The sequence below is a fragment of the Indicator indicator genome, chromosome 3 (genome assembly GCF_027791375.1).
Source record: "Indicator indicator isolate 239-I01 chromosome 3, UM_Iind_1.1, whole genome shotgun sequence".
In the NCBI taxonomy this organism is placed as follows: domain Eukaryota; kingdom Metazoa; phylum Chordata; class Aves; order Piciformes; family Indicatoridae; genus Indicator; species Indicator indicator.
In genome coordinates, this window is record NC_072012.1 from 49,516,137 (window position 1) to 49,538,791 (window position 22,655).

The 22,655-nt window shown below is 48.6% G+C and overlaps 1 protein-coding gene across 1 annotated transcript in view; it reads right to left on the reverse strand.

Moving 5' to 3' along the window:
- The window catches only part of PTPRB (protein tyrosine phosphatase receptor type B), a 91,621-nt gene that overhangs the window by 16,586 nt on the left and 52,380 nt on the right, over window positions 1-22,655 (reverse strand). Inside the window, exons 14-27 of the mRNA XM_054399579.1 lie at window positions 22,387-22,650; window positions 20,527-20,796; window positions 18,656-18,919; window positions 14,852-15,115; window positions 13,647-13,928; window positions 10,310-10,588; window positions 8,346-8,495; window positions 7,169-7,412; window positions 5,994-6,100; window positions 4,742-4,841; window positions 3,255-3,338; window positions 3,113-3,130; window positions 2,920-3,001; window positions 1,903-1,993 (exon numbers count right to left, since the gene is read on the reverse strand). Coding sequence (XP_054255554.1) covers window positions 1,903-1,993; window positions 2,920-3,001; window positions 3,113-3,130; window positions 3,255-3,338; window positions 4,742-4,841; window positions 5,994-6,100; window positions 7,169-7,412; window positions 8,346-8,495; window positions 10,310-10,588; window positions 13,647-13,928; window positions 14,852-15,115; window positions 18,656-18,919; window positions 20,527-20,796; window positions 22,387-22,650 — 2,499 coding nt within the window. The remainder of the gene's footprint in view (window positions 1-1,902; window positions 1,994-2,919; window positions 3,002-3,112; window positions 3,131-3,254; window positions 3,339-4,741; window positions 4,842-5,993; window positions 6,101-7,168; window positions 7,413-8,345; window positions 8,496-10,309; window positions 10,589-13,646; window positions 13,929-14,851; window positions 15,116-18,655; window positions 18,920-20,526; window positions 20,797-22,386; window positions 22,651-22,655) is intronic.

Sequence of the window (22,655 nt, forward strand, 5' to 3'; positions counted from 1 at the left end):
GGACTCCCCTGGGTGCTGCTGCTCTGGCAGGGGGGTTGGACTGGATGATCTCTGGAGGTCCCTTCCAACCTCTAATGTTCTGTGACCCTGTGTGTGAGCAGGCCAACCACCTTCTCAAGGCAGAGATGCCTCTTCAGAGAGGTGCAGAGTGCCTAAGCCACCAGGTGACTGCCCCATGAGTTAATGCCATTTTGGGTCCCATTCAGGTGTTGTTTCAGGTACCTCATGGGCAGGCTTCCCAGCCTGTCACAGCAGGCAGAACAGAGGAGACTGTGAGGCTGGGCCCCAAGCACACAGCACCAGCAGTAAGAGGGCAGCCTGTGGGGCAGCACATTGTGTGGCGCTTCCCCTTGATGCACCTCCAAAACTGCCAGGAAGGAGATGAAATGGGAAAACTCTCAATGCCAGGCCTTGCCCCAGGAGAGCAGAGCTAACCTCACACATGTCTAAGAAGGACAGGGGGCTACTGAAGAGAGTCCAATGGATAGCTACCAGGATGCTGAAGGGACTGGATCACTGCCTGGGGAGGAGAGGCTGAGAGCCCTGGGGCTGTTTAGTGTGGAGAGGAGAAGACTGAGAGGGGATCTGATCAATGACTATCAATAGCTGAGGGCCAAGAGGGAGGGGATAGGCTCTGCTCAGTTGCACCCTGGGATAGGACAAGGGGTAACTCCAGCACAGGAGGTTCCACCTCAATATGAGGAAGAACTTTTTGACTGTGAGGGTCCCAGAGCCCTGGAACAGGCTGCCCAGAGAGGTTGTGGAGTCTCCTTCTCTGGAGCCTTTCCAGCCCTGTCTGGATGTGTTCCTGTGTGACCTGTGCTGGACTCTATGGTCCTGCTCTGGCAGAGGGGATGGACTGAAAGATCTCCAGAGGTCCCTTCCAACCTCTAACATCCTGGGATCCTGTGATCATGACCATGCAGAACCACACTAGCTCCACATTGCTGTGTCCTCTGAAGAATAAAGATCTGGCAAGGCTGTCAGAAAGCACCAAATGGATGATGCTCTGCATGTAAACAACCCCACTGTTATTTCTGCTCCCCTTGTTATCAGCAGTGACTGAATGCCCCTAATAGCTGGAGCTTTTCCTCCCTAGACTGAATGCTACTCATTACACCTCTAGTGTGAAATGAAATTACTGGGCTGTGGGAAACCATCCAGGGCTATACATCATCTGCCTCCAAGCACCAGACCCCGAGCTAGCAGAGGTATTTTATCTCTGCCAGGAAGGAAGGGTAGGGATTGGCTGCACTCTTTTCCACTAGGCTTTCTGGAATACAAAAAAAATAAGTGAAAAATAGCTGGTGTGATGTATCAAGAAAGGTGTGGCCAGCAGGGCTAGGGAAGTTCTTCCACCTCTCTGCTCTGCCCTGCTGAGACCACACCAGTCCAGTTTGGGGCTCCCCAGTTGAAGAGAGACAGAGACCTGCTGGAGAGAGTCCAAGGGAGAGCCAGGAGGATGCTTAGGGGACTTGGGCATCTCCCCTGTGAAGGGAGACTGAGAGCCCTGGGGCTGTTTAGTCTGGAGAAGGCTGAGAGGGGATCTGATCAATGTCTCTCAAGAGCTGAGGGCTGGGGGTCAAGTGGAGGGGGCCAGGCTCTTTTGGGTGGTGCACAGCAATAAGCCAAGGAGCAACGGAGACAAACTTGAACAGAGAAGGTTTCAGCTCCACATGAGGAGAAACTTCTTTTGAGTGAGGGTGACAGAGCCCTGGAAAAGGCTCTCCAGGGGGGTTGTGGAGTCTCCTTCTCTGGAGACTTTCCAACCCCACCTGGATGCATTCCTGTGCTGCTCTGGCAGGGGGGTTGGACTGGATGATCTCTGGAGGCCCCTTCCAACCCTTGCTATACTGTGATTCTGTGAGGCTGTGCTATCACAGAGCCAAACCTGTGACTCACAGGGCAGTATATTATTGTATCGATTCTTCCCTCTGTTCTCTGGCAGAAGTGCTATGTCACATGTCTGGTTTCGACCCACATCTTTCAAGTCCTGAGGGGGGAAAAAAAAAAGAAATGTAGGAATAAAATGTGAGGTGACAATAATGAAAGGACATAAGAACACAGGGAGACACAGGGCTGTCAGCTCTCAAAGGTTATGCACAGAGAAGGGGGTGGGTTGGGGAAAAAATACCAAACTGAAATTAAATAGCTAATGATGGTGGTTTAAGGCAAGCACAAGGCCAGCAGGTGCCTTCCACATTCATCAGAGAGATGAGCCACACAAACGATTCCTCCTGACCTCAGCCAGAGGCTGCCAATCAGAAGAGGCTCTGCCAAACGAAGAGCTGGCTTCTGCACTAGGACAGGAGCACTGGAGAGAGTCCAAGGGAGGGCTCCAAGGATGCTGAAGGGACTGGAGCACTGCCTGGGGAGGAGAGGCTGAGAGCCCTGGGGCTGTTTAGTGTGGAGAGGAGAAGACTGAGAGGGGATCTGATCAATGTCTATCAATAGCTGAGGGCTGGGGGTCAGGAAGGAAGGGACAGGGACAGCCTCTGCTCACTTGTGCCCTAGGATAGGACAAGGGGTAATGGATGGAAACTGCACCGCAGGAGGTTCCACCTCAACATGAGGAGGAACTTCTTGACTGTGAGGCTCCCAGAGCACTGGAACAGGCTGCCCAGAGAGGTTGTGGAGTCTCCTTCTCTGGAGCCTTTGCAGCCCTGTCTGGATGTGTTCCTGTGTGCCCTGTGCTGGATTCTCTGGTCCTGCTCTGGCAGGGGGGTTGGACTGGAAGATCTCCAGAGGTCCCTTCCAACCCCTGACATCCTGTGAGCCTGTGGAGTTCAGGTGAGACTCTCACACTTATTTGAATTGGTGTGAACAAGGCAAACAGCTCGAGGCCTCTCTAAGGCACTAACCCCTCCACTCAGCCAGCCCACCCTTCCATGCAGGCCTTTGCCTAGGTCAGGATCCCACCTCATACTCCTTGGACAGGAGGTAGTTGGAGTCCGCTTGCAGTTTGGTGAAGTGTGCTTCAAAATGAGTGACTTTGATGGGACTAAAACATTCAACAGGAGGAAGAAAAACCACAGGATGAATCACAGTCACAACTTATCCCAGTTGGGTATCAAGAAGCTTTTTTAAGGCATTATTTTTTTTTTCTTTTTACCTGGACGTTTTCCGGTTCCTAGAAATAATTTAAAAAGAAAACAAAAACAAAAAGACTTCATCAGTGAGGGACCAGAAGGGGCAGTACATCCATGATTCCAAGTTAAAATACTGCTCTTAAAAAATAAGACTTTTGATGTTACCCTTTTTGCCCCAAGTTGAGGTGGACTGCCAGTGGCCTGTCCCTGCGAATGCTCAGCCTTGTCGTAGGTCTCTCATGGCCATTGCTGGAAGAAAAAAAAGAGGAAAATATTCTGGTTTGCAATCATGTTCTGATAATAGGAAGAGCTGCCACAACATAAGTTAGTTTAGGTTAAAAAAAAAGGAATGTTTCAAAGTCTGTTTTGATTTGTGGCTCAGACCATGAAGAAGAGACCATGAGAAGCTGGACATGACGTGGCACTTGGTGCCATGGTTTAGATAATCATGAGGGTTAGGGTGACAGGTGGGACTCGATGATCTTTGAGGTCTCTTCCAGCCTTCTTGATTCTATGATTCTATGAGCAGGCAGTGTGAGCTTGCAGCACAGAATGCTAATCCCACCCTGGGCTGCATCCAAAGATGTGTGGCCAGCAGATCCTGGGAGAGAGAGGTGATTCTGCCACTTGACTCTGTTCTGGTGAGACCTCATCTGGAGTGCTTCATCCAGCTGTAGAGCTCTCAGTACAGGAAGGACATGGAGCTGATGGAGCAGGTCCAGAGGAGGGCCATGAAAATGCTCAGGGGGTTGGAGCAGTTCTGCTGAGGACAGGCTGAGGAAGCTGGGGGTGTTCAGCCTGGAGAAGAGGAGGCTCCAGGGAGAGCTAATAGCAGCCTGCCAGTACCTGAAGGAGGCTACAAGAAGGCTGGAGAGAGACTGTTTGCAAAGGCCTGCAGGGACAGGAGGAGGGACAATGGCTTCAGACTAGAGCAGAGCAGAGTTAGATTGGATGTGAGGAACAAGTTCTGCACCATGACGGTAGTGAAACAATGGAACAGGTTGTCCAGGGAGGTGGTTGAGGCCTCTTTTCTGGAGGTGGGAGGTGAGGCTGGACAGGTCTCTGGGCAACCTGATCTAGTTGAGTATGTCCCTGCTGACTGCAGAGAGGGGCTTGGACTACATGGCCTTTGGAGGTCCCTTCCAACCCAGACCATTCTGTGACAATCTTGCTCTTAGCTGTGGCACAGAGGGTTTTTGGTGTGGAGTGTGCACCTGTGCACAGGCAATAAAACCTTTTTCTTGCTGTGAAACACTCACAGCCCAGTCTATCATTAAGGAGAGTGTCCTGTCTTAAGATGGGCCCTAAAATGGTTTAAAGGGATAAAGCTTCTTTCACAGCTGAGATAGAATACTTCACTTTTTAAAAACAGGTGGTGGAAGCCTCATCCCTGGAAGTTTTTAAGGCCAGGCTGGATGTGGCTCTGAGCAACCTGATCTAGTGTGAGTTGTCCCTGCCCATGGCAAAGGGGTTGGAACTGGATGACCCTTGAGGTCCCTTCCAACCCTGACACTTCTCTAATTCTATGATTAGTTCTGCTGACTACTTCAGTGCACTCCTCCAATTTTACAGCTGTGCTTTAAATAAATTTATAAATTAAGATCATTTGACCTGACTTCAATAACAGAACCTGAGAAAGAGACTCAACTCACCTCACTTTTTGTCGGCAGACAAATAAGGCAGTGACAGCCACTAACATCACAATGAGGAAGAGGCCAGCACTCACACCTTCAATAACTCCAAAGAGAGGCTCTAGAAACAAAACAGTGTATTTATATACCCTGAGGAAAATGGATGAGCAATCAAAGAATCAACACATTTTAGGGGATATTATATTACAAGCTAAAGAAATGTTTAAATCCAAGGAAAAGGTAGGCATTTAAACATTCAGTTCAAACCTGGCCCGCTTTTCTGTCCACATTTTTTCCAAACAATTTCTTTCACCCCCGATTACAGTAAAAGAAAGCACAGCCCCATTCTAGAGGAGTTTGCTTCCCTTGCATTTTGAAGCTTTCTTGGTGACAGCTTCACTAAGCCTTCACCTTTTCCTTCACTGTCAGCAGCTCCATCAAGCAGCCCTCTGGGTTTGCAAACTAAGGCTGGGTAAGCCATGGCTCCAGCCCTGTTTTGGAGCAGCCATCAAAATCTTGGTTTTGCTCCACACTTTGCAACTAGTTCTAGATGCCAGAGTGTTCAGAGGCATGAGGACAATTAGGGCACTTGGGCATCTCCCCTGTGAAGAGAGACTTTGAGCAGCAAACTGTGAAGCAGTCCTTGCACATCCTTTAAGACAAAGTGAAGGAGATGTGCAGAGGGAAAGGAAAAACTACAGCACCACCTCAACATGAGGAAGAACTTCCTTACTGTAAGGGTCCTAGAGCCCTGGAACAGGCTGCCCAGAGAGGCTGTGGAGTCTCCTTCTCTGGAGACTTTCCAGCCCTGTCTGGATGTGTGAAGAGAGCCTGAGAGCCCTGGGGCTGTTTAGTGTGGAGAAGAGAAGGCTGAGAGGGGATCTGATCAATGTCTCTCAATAGCTGAGGGCTGGGGGTCAAGTGGAGGGGGCCAGGCTCTTTTGGGTGGTGCACAGCAATAAGCCAAGGACCAGTGGAGACAAACTTGAACAGAGAAGGTTTCAGCTCAACATGAGGAGAAACTTCTTTGCAGTGAGGGTGACAGAGCCCTGGAAAAGGCTGCTTAGAGAGGTTGTGGAGTCTCCTTCTCTGGAGACTTTCCAACCCCTCCTGGCTGCATTCCTGTGTGGAGTCCCCTGAGTGCTGCTGCTCTGGCAGGGGGGTTGGACTGGATGATCTCTGGAGGTCCCTTCCAACCTCTGCTATGCTGTGATACTGTGGGACAATACATAACCACATGCTACAGACCCTGGGAAACAGGCCTGAAACTGACCTGCCTCTGTCATGATGGGTAAGGAGAAGAAGGTGTCAGCAAAGAGCGGTTTAGGGAGCTCCTTTGGGTCCTCACTGAAGAGCTGGGTAAAAGCTCGGATGCTGATCCTAAAAAATAAACCCAGCACCATTAGAGAGAGAGCTCATCAGATGTTCAGAACCAACAGCAGAAAAGTAAGAACTCATTGGCTCCTTAGAGATAAGTAAAGCTTTCCACTGACAGGCTCAGAGCCCTGGAACAGGCTGCCCAGAGAGGTTGTGGAGTCTCCTTCTCTGAAGCCTTTCCAGCCCTGTCTGGATGTGTTCCTGTGTGACCTGTGCTGGATTCTCTGGTCCTGCTCTGGCAGGGGGGTTGGACTGGAAGATCTCCAGAGGTGCCTTCCAACCCCTAACATCCTGTGAGCCTGTGACTGCAGACAGTTCTTACTGAAGGCACCAGAATTAAATACCACAGCTGGGAGAGCTCACTCAGTAGAGGTAGAGGGCTCCTTGCCCCTTTAGAATCCTAGAATCATAGAATCAGTCAGGGTTGGAAGGGACCACAAGGATCAGCCAGTTCCAACCCCCCTGCCATGGGCAGGGACACCTCACACTACGTCAGGCTGGCCAGAGCCTCATCCAGCCTGGCCTTAAACACCTCCAGGGATGGGGCCTCAAACACCTCCCTGGATAACCCATTCCAGGCTCTCACCACTCTCATGGGGAAGAACTTCTTCCTCAGAACTCCTTCTTTCTCCTCTCCCCTTTCCCCTCTCCCTTTTCCCCTCTCCTCTTTTTCCTCTCCCCTTTCTCCTCTTCCTTTTCCCCTCTCTCCTTTCTCCTCTCCCCTTTTTCCTCTCCCCTTTCTCCTCTTCCTTTTCCCCTCTCCCCTTTTCTCCTCTCCCCTTTCTCCTCTCCCCTGTGAATACTTGTAAACATTGCATATGTGTACACATTCATTGCACTCCATTGCAGATTGCAGTGTGGCTTGTACATATACCTTCCATTTGCCTCCAACCGAGCTGGTCTGCCAAAGTTAATGTTGGTGGGGGGGGGGAATTTTCAACCTACCACACACATACATAAAGCTTTTATAAATTCACAGCCAAACACAAGGAACATTGTACAAGACTAATCTAGAGGAGCATCCAGACAGCACCAGTCCTAACATTGTGACAGAGCACAGGGGAATGGAACCTGTAGGCAGTCCGAGGCTTCAGAGGTCCGTCGCAGAAGCTTTGCTGGTCTGGATCACACCGTCCTCCTAGGTTTTCCATTTCTCCTCCCAGGTTAATGTCAAAGCTTTTGTAGTCACTGTCAGGGCTTTCAGTACAGCTGCTGGCAAAATAATTTGTCTGGTAGATGCGTACAGAGTCGTTGTGCTTGTACTCCAGGTAGGAAGGCAATGGGTGCTGCTCATCAGGCTTTGGTCCTTCACTGCCTACATCAGGTGCAGAGAAAGACAGAAGGTTTACACAGCACAGCCATTCATGTCATGTAGCTTACAGCCTCAAGCTGTGGACAGACCCTGTTCTTATCCAGCTTTCTAGCACTTTTTGGGAAGCTGGACAGGATCCCTGGTGAATGCAGAGCTACAGTGGTACCTTGTTTCTGCTACCAACCTTGCTTGCAGCTGAAGAGGAGCCAGCAGTGTGCCCAGGGGGCCAGGAAAGCCAAAGACATCCTGGTTGGGATTAGAAATGCTGTGTCCAGCAGGAGCAGGGAGAGGATTGTCCCCTGGGACTCAGCTTTGGGGAGGCCACACCTGGAGTGTGGTGTCCAGTTTGGGGCACCTCAATCCAAGAGAGATGTGGAGGTGCTGGAGGCAGTGCAGAGGAGGGCAAGGAAGCTGTGAAGGGCCTGGAGAAGAAATCTGATGTAGAGAGACTGAAGGAGCTGGGGATGGTTAGTGTGAAAGAGAGGAGGCTGAGGGGAGACCTCCTGGCTCTCTACAACTCCCTGAAAGGAGGTTGTGCAGAGGTTGGTGCTGGTCTCTTCTCCCAGGTCATTAGTGATAGAAGAAGAGGGAATGGCCTCAAGCTGCCACTGGTAGGTTTAGACTGGACATTAGGAATCAGAGTGGTGAGGGACTGGAATGTGCTGGGCAGGGAGGTGGTGGAGTCACCATCCCTAGAAGTGTTTAAAAACAGCCTGGATGAGGCAGTTGGTGCCATGGTTTAGTTGATGAGGTGGTGTTGGGTTATAGGTTGAACTTGATGATCTTGAAGGTCTTTTCCAGCCTGGTTGATTCTATGATTCTGTGATGTATGAATAGATGAGGAGAAGCTCCTCTGCTGTGGAGTAAATAGGGCTGTACCTCCCCATGCAACTCCTATAGGCTACAAAGAGAAGGGTATTAAATCATGACACTTACCATCAGCCTCTCTCACAACCACAGTAAAGTACTTCACAGCTCCATTGGTGTCACTAAACCAGCTGCAGTTAAAAGTGAAGTTGATGGAGGACTTGGTAATCAGCACATCTTTTTTGTTCACTCTTATGTCTGGAGGTGGCTGGGGGGGACCTGAGTAATTGAAGGGAAAAACAAAACAAGAGAAAGCATTACCTATGTATTTGCTGTGGCTTAGACCTGGTAAGGAAAATGCAATTTGTAATAAAGGACAGCTGACTGCACCCAGCTCTCTGAATCAATCAAGAAAGTGTCTTCACCTCCTACAGGGAAACTGCCAAAGGATAAAACAAGCCAGCAGTGACTGTCACTATGGTTAAGTGGCAGCTCCTCAGTAGGAATTCCTGCAGAAGCCCACAGAAAAATGCATTCAAGTCTTGCTACAACCTATGAAATCAAAAATTGTGGCTGCTAAAAATGACACAGGTTTAACACAGGTATTTGGAGGCCACTTAGCACACTCACTATGGGAAGTTACATATTTTAAGCATCTCCATTTCTGCTTTCTTTTCCAGAGGAACAGCCCTGAGTCAGCCAGACACAAGTTAACTAGGGAGCACCACTGCCCAGACTGGCTGCAGAATTTCCATAGGAAATGTTCTTAGTGTGATAGAAAGCTACATACCTCAGACAGTGATACTGCTGGTGTAAACTGGAAAGCAAAGTGGGTAGGGAAAAACCTCCAGAGGACCAGGACAGCAAAAGTGGGGATTTTAAGGTGTCAGGGAGTGATAGGACTTGGAGGAATGAAGCAACTAGAAATGGCCAGATTCAGATTGTATGTTCCCCTGCCCTGCCTCATCCCTGGAAGTTTTGAAGGCCAGGCTGGATGTGGCTGTGAGCAACCTAATGTAGTGTGAGGTGTCCCTGCCCATGGCAGCGGGGCTGGAACTGGATGATCCTTGAGGTCCCTTCCAACCCTGACAATTCTGTGATTCTGAGAGATGTTTGTGCTGAGGATGGTTACCATCCATGAGGGCAAACAGCCAGCACAGGGAAGACAAGTAGCAACTGTGAAGACCGAGAAAGGTGTGTGATGATTGGGACATCTTTGGTGCTGAACATCACAGTGACAAGAAAATTTTTTTTCATGTTTCTCAGGCTACATTTTGTGAATGAGCTAGTTATTAAGGTCTGGTAACAGAATGGTAGGCAATATAGTTAAAATCCTGCACTGCCACAACATGGACCAAAGGATAGGCCACCAGATTACCACACATTGGCAGTTCACAGGCTCACAGGATGGTAGGGGTTGGAAGGGACCTCTGGAGATCTTCTAGTCCAGCCCCCTGCCAGAGTAGGACCAGAGAATCCAGCACAGGTCACACAGGAACACATCCAGACAGGGCTGGAAAGGCTCCAGAAGTGAATCCACAACCTCTCTGGGCAGCCTGTTCCAGTGCTCTGGGACCCTCACAGTGAAGAAGTTCCTCCTCATGTTGAGGTGGAACCTCCTGTGCTGTAGCTTATATCCACTGCTCCTTGTCCTATCCCAGGGTGCAACTGAGCAGAACCTGTCCCCTCCCTCTTAACCTCCAGCCCTCAGATATTTATGGACATTTATTAAATCCCCTGTCAGCCATCTCCTCCCTCAGCCTCTCCTCATCAGGCAGTGCTCCAGTCCCTTCATCATCCTGGTAGCTCTCCATTGGACTCTCTCCAGTAGATTCCTGTCCCTAGGGTACAACTGAGCAGAGCCTGTCCCCTTCCTCTTGACCCCCAGCCCTCAGCTATTGATAGACATTGATCAGATCCCCTCTCAGTCTTCTCCTCTCCACACTAAACAGCCCCAGGGCTCTCAACCTCTCCTCGTAGGGCACCTGCTCCAGCTTTTTAATCAGCCTTGTGGAGTTCAGACCTCCTTTTGCTGTCCAATCAAGACAAGCAACTGCTTCTTGCAGCTGCATGCAGCCCTGAACTCCACTTACGGTCAATCATGGTGATGGTGCTGTCCTCAACCACCTCACTGCTCATGTCCGCAGAGTGCACCTTGATGGACACCAGGTACCGCTTGTGGGGAACCAGGGTCATGATGTTAAGCAGAGATTTGTCTTTTTCTATCCTTTTAGAAAACTCCACTTCACGAGTGTCCATTTTCTTGCACTCCACACTGTAGCCATCGAAGTCGGAATCAGGAGGAGTCCAGGAGCAGGCAATGGCAGTAGAGGTCTGGGGCCGGCAATGAAGGCTTTGTATCTTGTCTGGTTCTAGAGGATCAGAGGGTCACAAGATGTTAGGGGTTGGAAGGGACCTCTGGAGATCTTCCAGTCCAACCCCCCTGCCAGAGCAGGACCAGAGAATCCAGCACAGGGCACACAGGAACACATCCAGACAGGGCTGCAAAGGCTCCAGAGAAGGAGACTCCACAACCTCTCTGGGCAGCCTGTTCCAGGGCTCTGGGAGCCTCACAGTCAAGAAGTTCCTCCTCATGTTGAGGTGGAACCTCCTGTGCTGGAGTTTATATCCATTGCTCCTTGTCCTATCCCAGGGCACAAGTGAGCAGAGGCTGTCCCCTCCCTCTTGACATCCAGCCCTCAGATATCGATAGACATTGATCAGATCCCCTCTCAGTCTTCTCTCTCAGCCTCTCCTCATCAGGCAGTGCTCCTTCAGCATCCTTGTAGCCCTCCCTTAGATTCTCTCCAGCAGATCCTTGTTCCTCTTGAAGTGGGAAGCCCAGAACTGGGGCCTCACCAGGGCAGAGCACATGGGGAGGAAAACCTCCCTGGATCTGCTGGACACACTCCTCTGAATGCACCCCAGAACACTGAGAAGTTGAAGCTCAGTGTGAAAAGGGATAGACATCAATGCACTCTCTGCTCACCCTACAGCTCCTAGATCAATGGTTTAATCAGAGGAGAAGGCTGGGAGTCAGAATTTCTACCTCTCCCACAAATGTGAGTTGCCTGACTATTAGGCAAGCCTGTCTAACTCATTTTACCCATCTGAGATCAGATCTAGTGACATCAGCCTCATGGCTCTCTACAGCTACCTGAAAGGAGGTTGTGGAGAGGTTGGTGCTGGTCTCTTCTCCCAGGTCATTAGTGATAGAAGAAGAGGGAATGGCCTCAAGCTGACACTGGGTAGGTTCAGACTGGACAGTAGGAAACATTTTTTCAGGGCAAGAGTGGTCAGGGACTGGAATGTGCTGGGCAGGGAGGTGGTGGAGTCCCCAAGCCTGGCTGTGTTTGAAGGTGGTTTGGATGTGGTGCTTGGGGCTGTGGTTTAGGGGTGAGCCTTGTAGAGTAGGGTTGTGGATTGGACTTGGTGACCCTGAGGAGCTTTTCCAACCTGAATGTTTCTGTGATTCTGTGATCAGGTTTGTGATGCTTCAGTAATTTCTTGTGAAAACAAGCAAAAAAACCTACTTGCTGAAATCTCAGAGCAACACTGCAAAGCAATTGGATTTCTAGAACTGTGCTACAATCTATTGGGAGGTTAGATGTGGTCAGTGGTATCAGTCAACACCGTCATCTCCTGACTCATCTGGTTCCCTGGGCAGCATGTCGTGTGTCTGCTGCACTCATGCAATACTGGAGCACCATTTATAACATGTGACAGGCAAGACAGGTGAAACTTCATTTTCAGATGGCAGACATCCACAGTTAAATAACTGACTACAGGAGAAAGAGGGAGTTTTGGTCTCCCTTTAATGAATATGCTGACTGAAGTCTAAAGAGTGATTCAGCTTCCTAAACATAGATGTTAATTTAGAGCTGAATCCCACATCAAGTGGCATGAAGGTTTGCCAGGGCTTAGCTGTCTGCACAGTTCCAGGTCATCTTTTCAAATCAGATTTGGCAGGTGGTTGAGGCTCCATCCCTGGAGATATTCAAGGCAAGGCTCAACAGTGCTCTGGGCAGCCTGATCTAGTTGAAGATATCCCTGCTGACTGCAGAGGGGGTTGGACTGAATGACCTTTGGAGGTCCCTTCCGACCCAGACCATTCTATGATTTCTTCTAGCTTGACAGCTAGAAATGATTTGGATCCACAGATATGGACATAAATGCAGGGCAGTGGAACACTACAACTCCAGCTTCAAATCCAGCACAGCAGGGTTCCATTCACCCTTCTCATTTGATTGCTCAGAAGCAATATCCTACTGTCAGAGAAGTTTGGATATTTAGCCCTATTTTTTCCCCTGAAACTGACTGATTCAGGCTCTGCAACCAAAGACTCCCACTCTAAATGTAAACATTATAAATCTATGTCCCTTTTCAATCTAAATTTAAAGAGCTGACCATTCTTAGACTCTAGCTGAATTACAGAATCACAAAACTGTCAGGGTTGGAAAGGACCTCAAGGATCATTTAGTTCCAACCCCCCTGCCATGGGCAGGGACACCTCACACTACAGCAGGTTGCTCACAGCCACCTCCAGCCTGGCTGCAAAAACCTCCAGGGATGAGGCTTCCACCACCTCCTTGGGCAACCTGTGCCAGTGTCTCACTACCCTCATGGGGAAGAATTTCTTCCTAACATCTAATCTAAAACACCCTTCCTCTAGCTTGGATCCATTCCCTCCAGTCCTATCACTCCCTGACACCCTAAAAAGTTCCTTCCCAGCTTTCCTGGAACCCCCTTCAGATACTGGAAGGCCACAAGAAGGTCTCCTCAGAGCCTTCTCTTCTCCAGACTGAACAACCCCAACTCTCTCAGTCTGTCCTCATAGCAGAGCAGCTCCAGCCCTCTGCTCATCCTCATGGCCCTTCTCTGGACACCTTCCAGCACCTCCAGATCTTTCCTGTAACAGAGGCTCCAGAACTGGACACAGAGCTCCAGGTGTGGTCTCAGCAGAGTGGAGCAGAGGGACAGAATCCCCTCCCTGGCCCTGCTGGCCACACTTCTCTTGCTGCAGCCCAGGCTCTGCTTGGCTCTCTGGGCTGCAAGTGCTCACTGCTGGCTCCTGTTGAGCTTCTCACCCCCAGCACCCTCAAGTCCTTTTCTTCACCACTTCAAACAGGTTCCAACAGAATATGCTTATGCCCTTGGATCCATTCCCCCCAGCCCTATCAATACCCGACACCCTAAGAAGTCCCTCTCCAGCTTTCTTGTAGCCCATTTCAGATACAGGAAGGCCATAGTAAGGCCTGCTTGGAGCCTTCTCCTGTCCAGACTGAACAACCCCAATTCTCCCAGCCTGTCCTTGTGGTCATTCATGGATTTATTAATGGAAATCAACGACTGCAACAGAATTAGTCAGGATTTAACAGCTTTGCATCTTCTCCAGCTGCGTGTTGGGGTGCAATGGGAACTGTGACTTACTTGTTCTCACACTTGCAGCCTGTGCCTGGCTGTATGTCCTCCAGCTGTCCCCACTGACAGTCCTGACAGTGAACTCATATAGCCTCCCTGGTCGCAGGCCATAAATGATGCGCACTTTAGACTTGCTGCTGCTGTAGGGATTGAAGACTGTGAGGGGATCCTTTGGGAGCCACTGCAATTCAAAATCATCATAGTCTGTCCAGTCTGGAGGACCCAGCCACGTGACTGATAGGGAAGTGTTTGCAACATCAGTAAAGGACACGGAGTTAGGAGGGCTGGGTGCTAGAAAGGGGAAATAAAGGCGAAAAAGAAAAAACAAACAGAGAGATTCTTAATAAATTTTTACACAAGACAACATAAAATATGCAATTCTTTTCTTCAGGCATCACAAAGTGGTTTATACTACCCTGTGTATGCAGCCAGGTACTGCGTCCCTGCTGCTGGTGGTGACTTTCACAGACATTGCACATTCTCAAGCCTTTCAAAGTAACACCGTGCTAACAAAATCACACTCCACTGGTTTGAGACCCCTAAGGATAGCCTTTACCTTTACACCTTCAGTCACTCTCACAATAAATCCTCCCTCAGAACAGATCTGTGGCATAGTTGTGAATTAACATGAATTCTGACAGGGGGGTGGGGGGTGGGGTGTAGCAGTTTCAGGCTGTGCATGGAAAAATTTTCTACAGGTCTTGAACAGAAAGTGGTAGGATGTAAATAAATCACCACTGGATGTAAAAGGGAAAATAAAGGTTAAGCTCTATACAATCCCATTGGATAGATAATAAACATAAGGCTAGAAAGGTAAAGTAACTTCTCTCTTTTTGGCTTCCTTGCTCTAGCAGATACAAGCTCTGGCTCCTGCTTGGCTTTGCTGACCTTGGCTGTGTTGTTTGTTGTGGCTGAGTATCTAAAAAAACAACTTTCTGCTCTTTCTCCTGTCCCTTGTGCACAGAGTGGGTAGGGAGGGGGAGCAGGGAAGCTCCCCTTGTTTGTGCTGCTTATTAATTGTAAATACCTGTAAATATTGTGCATTTTGTATATATTCACTGCATTTCATTTTAGATTGTAGTTTTGCTTGTAAACACAGCTTCATTTGCTTCCACCTGAGCTAGTCTAGCAATTTAAATGCTGGGGGTTGGGGAATTTTCAACCCACCACAGAAGGGGTCTCAACAAAAATCCCAAAGCCTTTGTGTCTTTTACCTGTTCTTCCTTCAGCATTCGCTGCGTTGGTCAGGTCACCACTGTGAGTCACCACAACCAGAGTGTACTTCCTGCCAGGAACCAGCCCCTGGAAATGCCACTCCTTCAGGTCTTTCCTGTGCCACGTTTCTTTCTGTGTCCCATTTGGGTTGTAAAGATTCAGCTCATAGAAGTCAACATCTCCTGCAGCTGGACCCCAGGTGAACCACAGACTGTCCGTCCTGTTGCGGTTGGATGCCTTGAGGCCAACAACTGGGGCTGGGACTGAAAAACAAGGGATTAGTAGTACTTTAGGTAGAACATCCTTCAGGGAGAGGACAGGCAACAAGGTCCAAGCAGACCTTACACTTATCCTGCAATGACATCCATCTAGTAAACTAAACAGTCACCACAGCTGGCCAAAAAGACAGGAAGCATCAGGAAGTGTAATACCTCAAGAGTTTCCTTTCTTATTTTGAACCACAGCTGCTCCCAGAAGAGGCTGGAATGTTTGCAAACAGACAGTTTTGCAACTGTTCAACAGCTTTTTCCCAGTCAGCTTTGAGGTAGATGAAGGAAGTGCACCACTGCCCAGAGGCAGTCTTACAGAGGGCTTACTAGATGATCACAGAATCACAGAATCAACCAGGTTGGAAAGACCTCAGAGATCAAGTCCAACCTATTACCTAATACCTAACACCTCCTGACAACTAAACCCTGGCTCCAAGTGCCACATCCAAGCTTTTTTTGAACACCTCCAGGGATGGTGACTCCACCACCTCCCTGGGCAGCACATTCCCATGGCCAATCTCTCTTGCTGGGAAGAACTTTCTCCTCACCTCAAGCCGAAACTTGCCCCTACACAGCTTGAGACTGTGTCCTCTTGTTCTGGTGCTGCTTGCCTGGGAGAAGAGCCCAACCCCCACCTGGCTACAACCTCCCTTCAGGCAGTTGTAGAGAGCAATGAGGTCTGCCCTGAGCCTCCTCTTCTCCAGGCTAAACACCCCCAGCTCCCTCAGCCTTTCCTCACAGGGCTGTGCTCCAGACCCCTCCCCAGCCTTGCTGCCCTTCTCTGGACACATTTAAGTATCTCAATGTCCTTCTTAAATTGAGGAGCCCAGAACTGGACACAGGACTCAAGGTGTGGCCTAACCAGTGCTGAGCAGAGGGCAGAATGACTTCCCTGCTCCTGCTGGCCACACTATTGCTGATGCAGCCCAGAATCAGCCTTCTTGGCCACCTGGGCACACTGCTGGCTCATGTTCAGCCTCTAGGATAAAAGGTGATGCCTCTAGGATAAAGGTCTCACAGAGCACCAGGGCTGCTAGAGCTGCTTAGGAAACTCTGCTTCCCATGTGTGCCTGAACAAACAGAGCTGCAGCCAGAGCTCCCTGTGGGAAATTAGGTTTATTTTGCTGGAAGCTTGTCTACCCCACTAACCCTACACACTTTGCCTTGCTGTCTTTTCTGCTCATGGACTAACATTACTTTAAGGATGGGGGACAGCTGTTTCCCTCTAAGCCTGAAGCAGCATACACTGGGAAGTCCTTCACCTGACCTGAGTGCCCAGAAACTATTTTAAAGGTCTTTGCTTCATTTTCCCCCTTGCAACCACATCCTTCAGAATTTACCTTCTTATTTGTCTAATGCTGTGGCAGTTTTTGGCTGATGTCTAGGAAAATTTTCCACAGGTTGAGTAGAAAAGTGGTAGAATGTGAATAAATTGCCACTGGATGTAAAAGGGAAAATAATGATAAGGTCTAAATAATCCCATTGGTCTGATTACTAACAAAGAGAGTTGTATAAACTAACTCTGTCTTTTCAGCTTCTTCACTCCAGCTGACACTAGCTGGATGCTTCTGCTGGTTTTGCTGACCTTGGCTGTGTTTCTTTGTTGTGGCTAAGTACTAACAAGCTACTCTCTGCTCTTCTCTCTCTCTTTTCCCTTGTTCAGGGAGGGGGAAGCTGTTGGTAGCCCCCTGCTTTTGTCCAGGGAGGTCCTTGTGCTGTTTATAAATTGTAAATACATGGAAATATTGTGTATTTTGTACACTTTCATTGCATTCCATGTTTCTAGATTCTAGTGTGCTTGTAAATAGAGCTTCATTTGCTTTCCAACTGAGCTGGTCTGGCAATTTTATTTTGGGGGTATTCTTCTCCAAATTAGCTTGGGGGGTAATTATTAACCCACCACAAATGCTTTTCACGTCTAAGAGCCAATTTTGCTGTTTCTAACAGCTGCTCTAATCTAGCATGAGCATCAGTGTGGTGGGTTGAAAATTCCCCCCACCATTAAACTGCCAGACCAGCTCAGCTGGAAGCAAAATGAAGCTCTATTTACAAGCAAAACTACAATGTAAAATATGAAATGCAATGAATATGTACAAAATATGCAATATTTACAATATTTACAACTGATAAACAGCACAAGAAGCACACTGGAGAAAACTAGGGAAGCTAATAGCTTTCCCCTTCCCTGCCTCCTTCCATGTACCCTGCTGTGCACAAGGGACAAGAGAAAGAGCAGAGAGTTATTTGTTACACTTAGCCACAATACAGCAATGCAGCCAAGGTCAGCCAAGCCAGCAGAAGCACAAGTGAGAAAGTGAAAAGAGAGAAAGATAGTTTACAGAACTGGCAGTTTGTCCGATGGGATTATTTAGAGCTTATCATTATTCCTCTTCTCACATCCAATGGTGATTTATTTACATCCTACCACTTTCTGTTCAAGATCTGTGGAAAATTTTCTAGGCATACCCTGAAACTTCCACAATCAGAGCCAGCCTGGCTCACTGCTGTTCCCCAGACTGCAGGCAGATTGTGATGGTTTTAAGGCTGTACCTTTAATTTTTCTTCACAGAGTTCGAGCAGAGAAAGTGAAAGAATGGCAATCAATCACAACTGGGTGTAAGAAAGCAAAATAATGATTATTCTAAACACTTCCATTGGAGAGAGAGAAATGTTTAAGACTCAGTCTCAGAACAAGGTAGGCGCAATCTCTCTCTGTCTTTCTTTCTGCTGTTTCTCTGCTGGGCAGTCTGCCGGCTTTGGGAGATAACACACACACACACACACATGCATACTGACCTTGACAAGCTAAGTTTAACAAACTCTCTGCTTCTTGGCTTTCTTCCCCTTTGTCTGCTAGCTCTGGGAAGGTGGGGGTGGTGGTGGGGAAGAAGCAGGACCCCTCTGGGGCCAGGGGGCTGTGTTGTGTTTTTCTGTCCATTGTACCTATTGGTGTCTATTTGTACATATTCTTTGCATTTCATCATAGATTGGAGTTCTGCTTGTGAAATACAGCCTCATTTGCTTCCAAACTGAGCTAGTCTGGAGTTGTTATCACACACACACAGAGTCTCTATCAGAGGTTGGAAGGGACCTCAAGAAATCATCAGGTATAACCCCCCTGCCAGAGCAGCAGCACCCAGGGGAGTCCTCACAGGAATGCATCCAGGTGGGGTTGGAAAGTCTGCAGAGAAAGAGACTCCACAACCTCTCTGGGCAGCCTGCTCCAGGCCTCTGTCACCCTCACTGTAAAGAAGTTTCTCCTCATGTTGAGGTGAAATCTTCTCTGTTCAAGTTTGAACCCTTTGTTCCTTGGCTTATCACTGCACCACCCAAAAGAGCCTGGCCCCCTCCACTTGAACCCCAGCCCTCAGCTACTGAGACATTGATCAGATCCCCTCTCAGCCTTCTCTTCTCCAGACTAAACAGCCCCAGGGCTCTCAGCCTCTCTTCACAGGGGAGATGCTGAAGTTCCTGTGGGAGGGGAATTCCAGTCCCCCACACTACAGCACAGATGTTTTTCTCAGGGGTTCTTGCCTGTCCTTCCGAAGACAGAGGCCTCGTTGGTGAGGTCTCCACTGTGGGTAACGATCACCATTCGATACACCCTGCCCTGCCGCAGGTTCTGGAACGAGCACTGCTGGAGGTGCTGCTCCCCTGAAATCCTGTCCTGAAGGGACTTGTCTGGGTTGTACAGGAAGATGTCATACGAGTCAAGCTCCCCTTGAGGGGTGCTCCAGCTGAAGGACAGTCGGTCAGTGGTGTTCTCTGTGACCTTCAGGTTCGTGACAGCTGCTGGAACTGGAAAGGATAAACACAAGAGTAAATATTTTTTTTTTTAGACTGGACAGTAGGAAACATTTTTTGAGGGCAAGAGTGGTCAGGCATTGGAATGTGGTGGGCATGGAGGTGGTGGAGTGCCCAAGCCTGGCTGTGTGTGAAGGTGGTTTGGCTGTGGTGCTTGGGGCTGTGGTTTAGGGGTGAGCCTTGTAGAGTAGGGTTCTGGGTTGGACTTGGTGATCCTGAGGGTCTCTTCCAACCTGAATGTTTCTGTGTCCCCATCCAAGTGTCTAGCCACCAAGCTGAACATTTCAATGAAGCCACAAGTAGCTAGGTATTGTTAACAGCAACTTCTAGAAGCCAAGGGGAAAGCATTTCTGGAGGTGCCACTGAGTCTCTCCAGTACAAGGTTTGCATTTCCCAGCAGCTCTCACTCTCCAGCCTGGGCTCACACAGAACTGTCCATTAGTTTCTGCAAGAAGCTTTAACTGAGTAAAGACTGCAAGATTTGGCTCTGAGTTTAGAGTTTTCACATCAGATCCTGTATTAAGATTGTGAAATAAAACCTTCATGGCAATAAAACCTTCAGGTAGCTCCATAACATAGTTTGAGGGAAGCATTCAACACTTGGGTTTAATATTCTTACTATGCACCATGTGTTAATGTGCTAACAAATTTCACATTCACATGCCAAGCACAGATCAGGAAAAATGATGCAAAACTATCTGGAGTCTACTACTAGAATCTTTGCAGAATTGAGCTGCTGTGGTAGTTTTAGGCTGTGCCTTTAAATTTTTTCACAGATCTTGAACAGAAAGTAGTAAAATATAAATAAATCACTACTGGGTGTAAAAAGGAAAATAAAGATAATTCTAAACAATCCCATTGGAGAGATACCTACCATAATATCTAATTCCCAAAACAATCTCCTCTCCTCTTCCCCCTCCCTCCTCTCCTCTGTCCTCTCATCTCCTCTGTCCTCTCCTCTCCTCTCCTCTGTCCTCCTCTATCCTTTCCTCTCTTCCCCTTCTCTCCTATCCTCTCTCCTCTCAGCTGAGCTGGTCTGGCAAATTTAATGTTGTGGGGCAGACTTTTCAACACACCACAGCTCTGGATGTCTCCTTTGTGTTTTCCACACAAAGAGGGGTGTAAGAGGGATGCAGGGGGGAAGAAGCTGCTGCAGCTCTCCTGGTCTTTGTCCAGGGGGGTCCTTGTGCTGTTCATTAATTGTAAATATTGTACATTTTGTACACATTCATTTCATTCCATTGTAGATTGTAGTTTTGCTTGCAAATACAGCTTTCATTTGCTTCCAACTGAGCTGGCCTGGCAAAGTTAATGTTGTGGGGGGGAAGTTTTCCTGATCTGGCAGGGGGATCCTGCTCTGGCAACGTTAATATTGGGGGGGGAGTTTTCCTGCTCTGGCAAAGTTAATGTTGACGGGGGGAGTTTTCCTGCTCTAGCAGGGGGGTTGGACCCAATGATCTCTTGAGGTCCCTTCCAACCTCTGATATACTGTGAGACTGTGATACTGTGAGTTTTCAGCCCCCCAAGGCTGCACAGAGAGTCAGTGTGGTTGATGCTGGGTGCCTGGGGGAGCTCTCAACAAACCAGGATGCTCCAATTACCTGTTTGGCCAACAGTCTCTGCTCGCTTACTGAAGAGCCCACCACTGACTGTCAACAGTTGGATTTTATACTTCTTGCCAGCTAACAAATCTTCAAATTTGTGCTGTTTGGCAGTAGCTGGCTCTGATTTGTTGCTCAGGAGGACTCCTTCCTCATTCAAGAGCAGAATGTCGTATCTTTCAGCTACACCAGGAGCTTTCTGCCAGGTTACCAGCAAGGAGTGACTGCTGTAAGCATGATGGGCCAGCAACTCCTGGACAGAGGCTGGAACTGGGAAAAACAATTAAAGGCAAGGCATTAGTACATGAAATATGGACCATTCCATACCAAATTGTATGAGTAATTGTAAGAGTAATTAACAGAGACTATCTTTATACATTTGCATGTTCATTGGTAGTAAAAGAGATATCTGGAATGTGTCCAGAGAAGGGTCATGAGCATGAGCAGAGGGCTGGAGTTCCTCTCCCTTGAGGACAGACTGAGAGTTGGGGTTGTTCAGTCTTCAGAAGAGAAGGTTGCAAGGAGACCTTCTTGTGGCCTTCCAGTATCTGAAGGGGGCTACAAGAAAGCTGGAGAGGGACTTTTGTGGTGTCAGGTAGTGATAGGACTGGGGGGAATGAAACAAAACTAGAGGAGGGGAGATTTAGATTAGACATTAGGAAGAAGTTCTTCCACATGAGGGTGGTGAGACACTGGCACAGGTTGCCCAGGGAGGTGGTGGAAGCCTCATCCCTGGAGGTTTTTAAGGCCAGGCTGGATGTGGCTCTGGGCAACCTGTCTAGTGGAAAGTGTCCCTGGCCATGGCAGGGGGGTTGGAACTGGCTGATCCTTGAGGTCCCTTCCAACCCTGACCATTCTGTCACCTGTGCATGTCTTTGCACAAGCAAATCTTTCTAGACATAAATACAGCCAGATGATGAATCAGACCATCAAGGACATCTGGACTGGGCATGGAGAAGCAAGAGATACACATTAACTGTCATGAAAAGAGGGAGGAGGAGAGTGAGATGAAATGTCTGAAACGGTTAAGAAAGGCATGTGGAAAAGAACTGAAAAATAAAGAAGTGGTAAATGGGTGTCAAATATGGCACAGAAGAGAGAAATGCAGCATTTTGGGGCAGCACATTGTCTGCCTTGATCATACAATAGGCTCTGCTAGGACACAGAATTTAACTACACAGAGTCCTACATGTGTTGGAAGGGTACAGACAGAGGACTGGGGAGGGATGGAACTGCATTGATCCTATGGATGCACACTTTGGGCTGGGGACTTGAATTGCACACATACTCACCAGGTGATGGTACTTGTGTGACAGACCTCACGAGTTTTAACAGAGGAGGCTGAGGGGAGACCTCATTGCTCTCTACAACCACCTGAAGGGAGGTTGGAGCAAGGAGGGGGCAGCCTCTTCTACTCAATGACAAGTGACAGGACCAGAGGAAATGGTTTCAAGCTGTGCCAGGGGAGGTTTAGGTTGGATATTAGAAAATATTTCTTCCCAGGGAGGGTTCTCAGACATTGGGATGTTCTGCCCAGGGCAGCTCTGGAGTCACCATCCCTGGGGGTGTTTAAGCAGTGTGTGGAGCTGGTGCTTAGGGACATGGTTTAGTGCTGACCCTTCAGTGCTGGCTCAAGGGTTGGACTGGATGAGCTTGGAGGTCTCTTCCCACCAGATACATTCTGTGATCCTGTAAACATTTGCAGGACTGAGGACTCATGCTCCTTGAGACAAAAACTTATTCTTGAGTCTGGGTGTCCCTACACCTAATGGTATGTAACACTCATGAACATCATCAAATAAGGGTCAGCTTCTGGGCAGGCATTAATGCAACTTGCTACTTGCCTTCAAAGAAACTTACTTGTTCTACCCAAAGCTGCTAAGCTGTTGTGCAAGCTGCCACTGTTAGACTGCACCACCACCTGGTACTGCTCCCCAGCCTCCAGCTTGTGAAACGTGTGCTCAGAGACGTGTTTGGAGACACTCTGGGAATCCAGCTGATGGCTTTGCTGAAATATGCTCACTGTGTAGGAATCAACATCTCCACTTCCAGGAGTCCAGCTCACTCTCAGGCTGTTTGTCATGCCATTAGGTGACACATGAATGTTTCTGACAGCACTTGGAACTGCG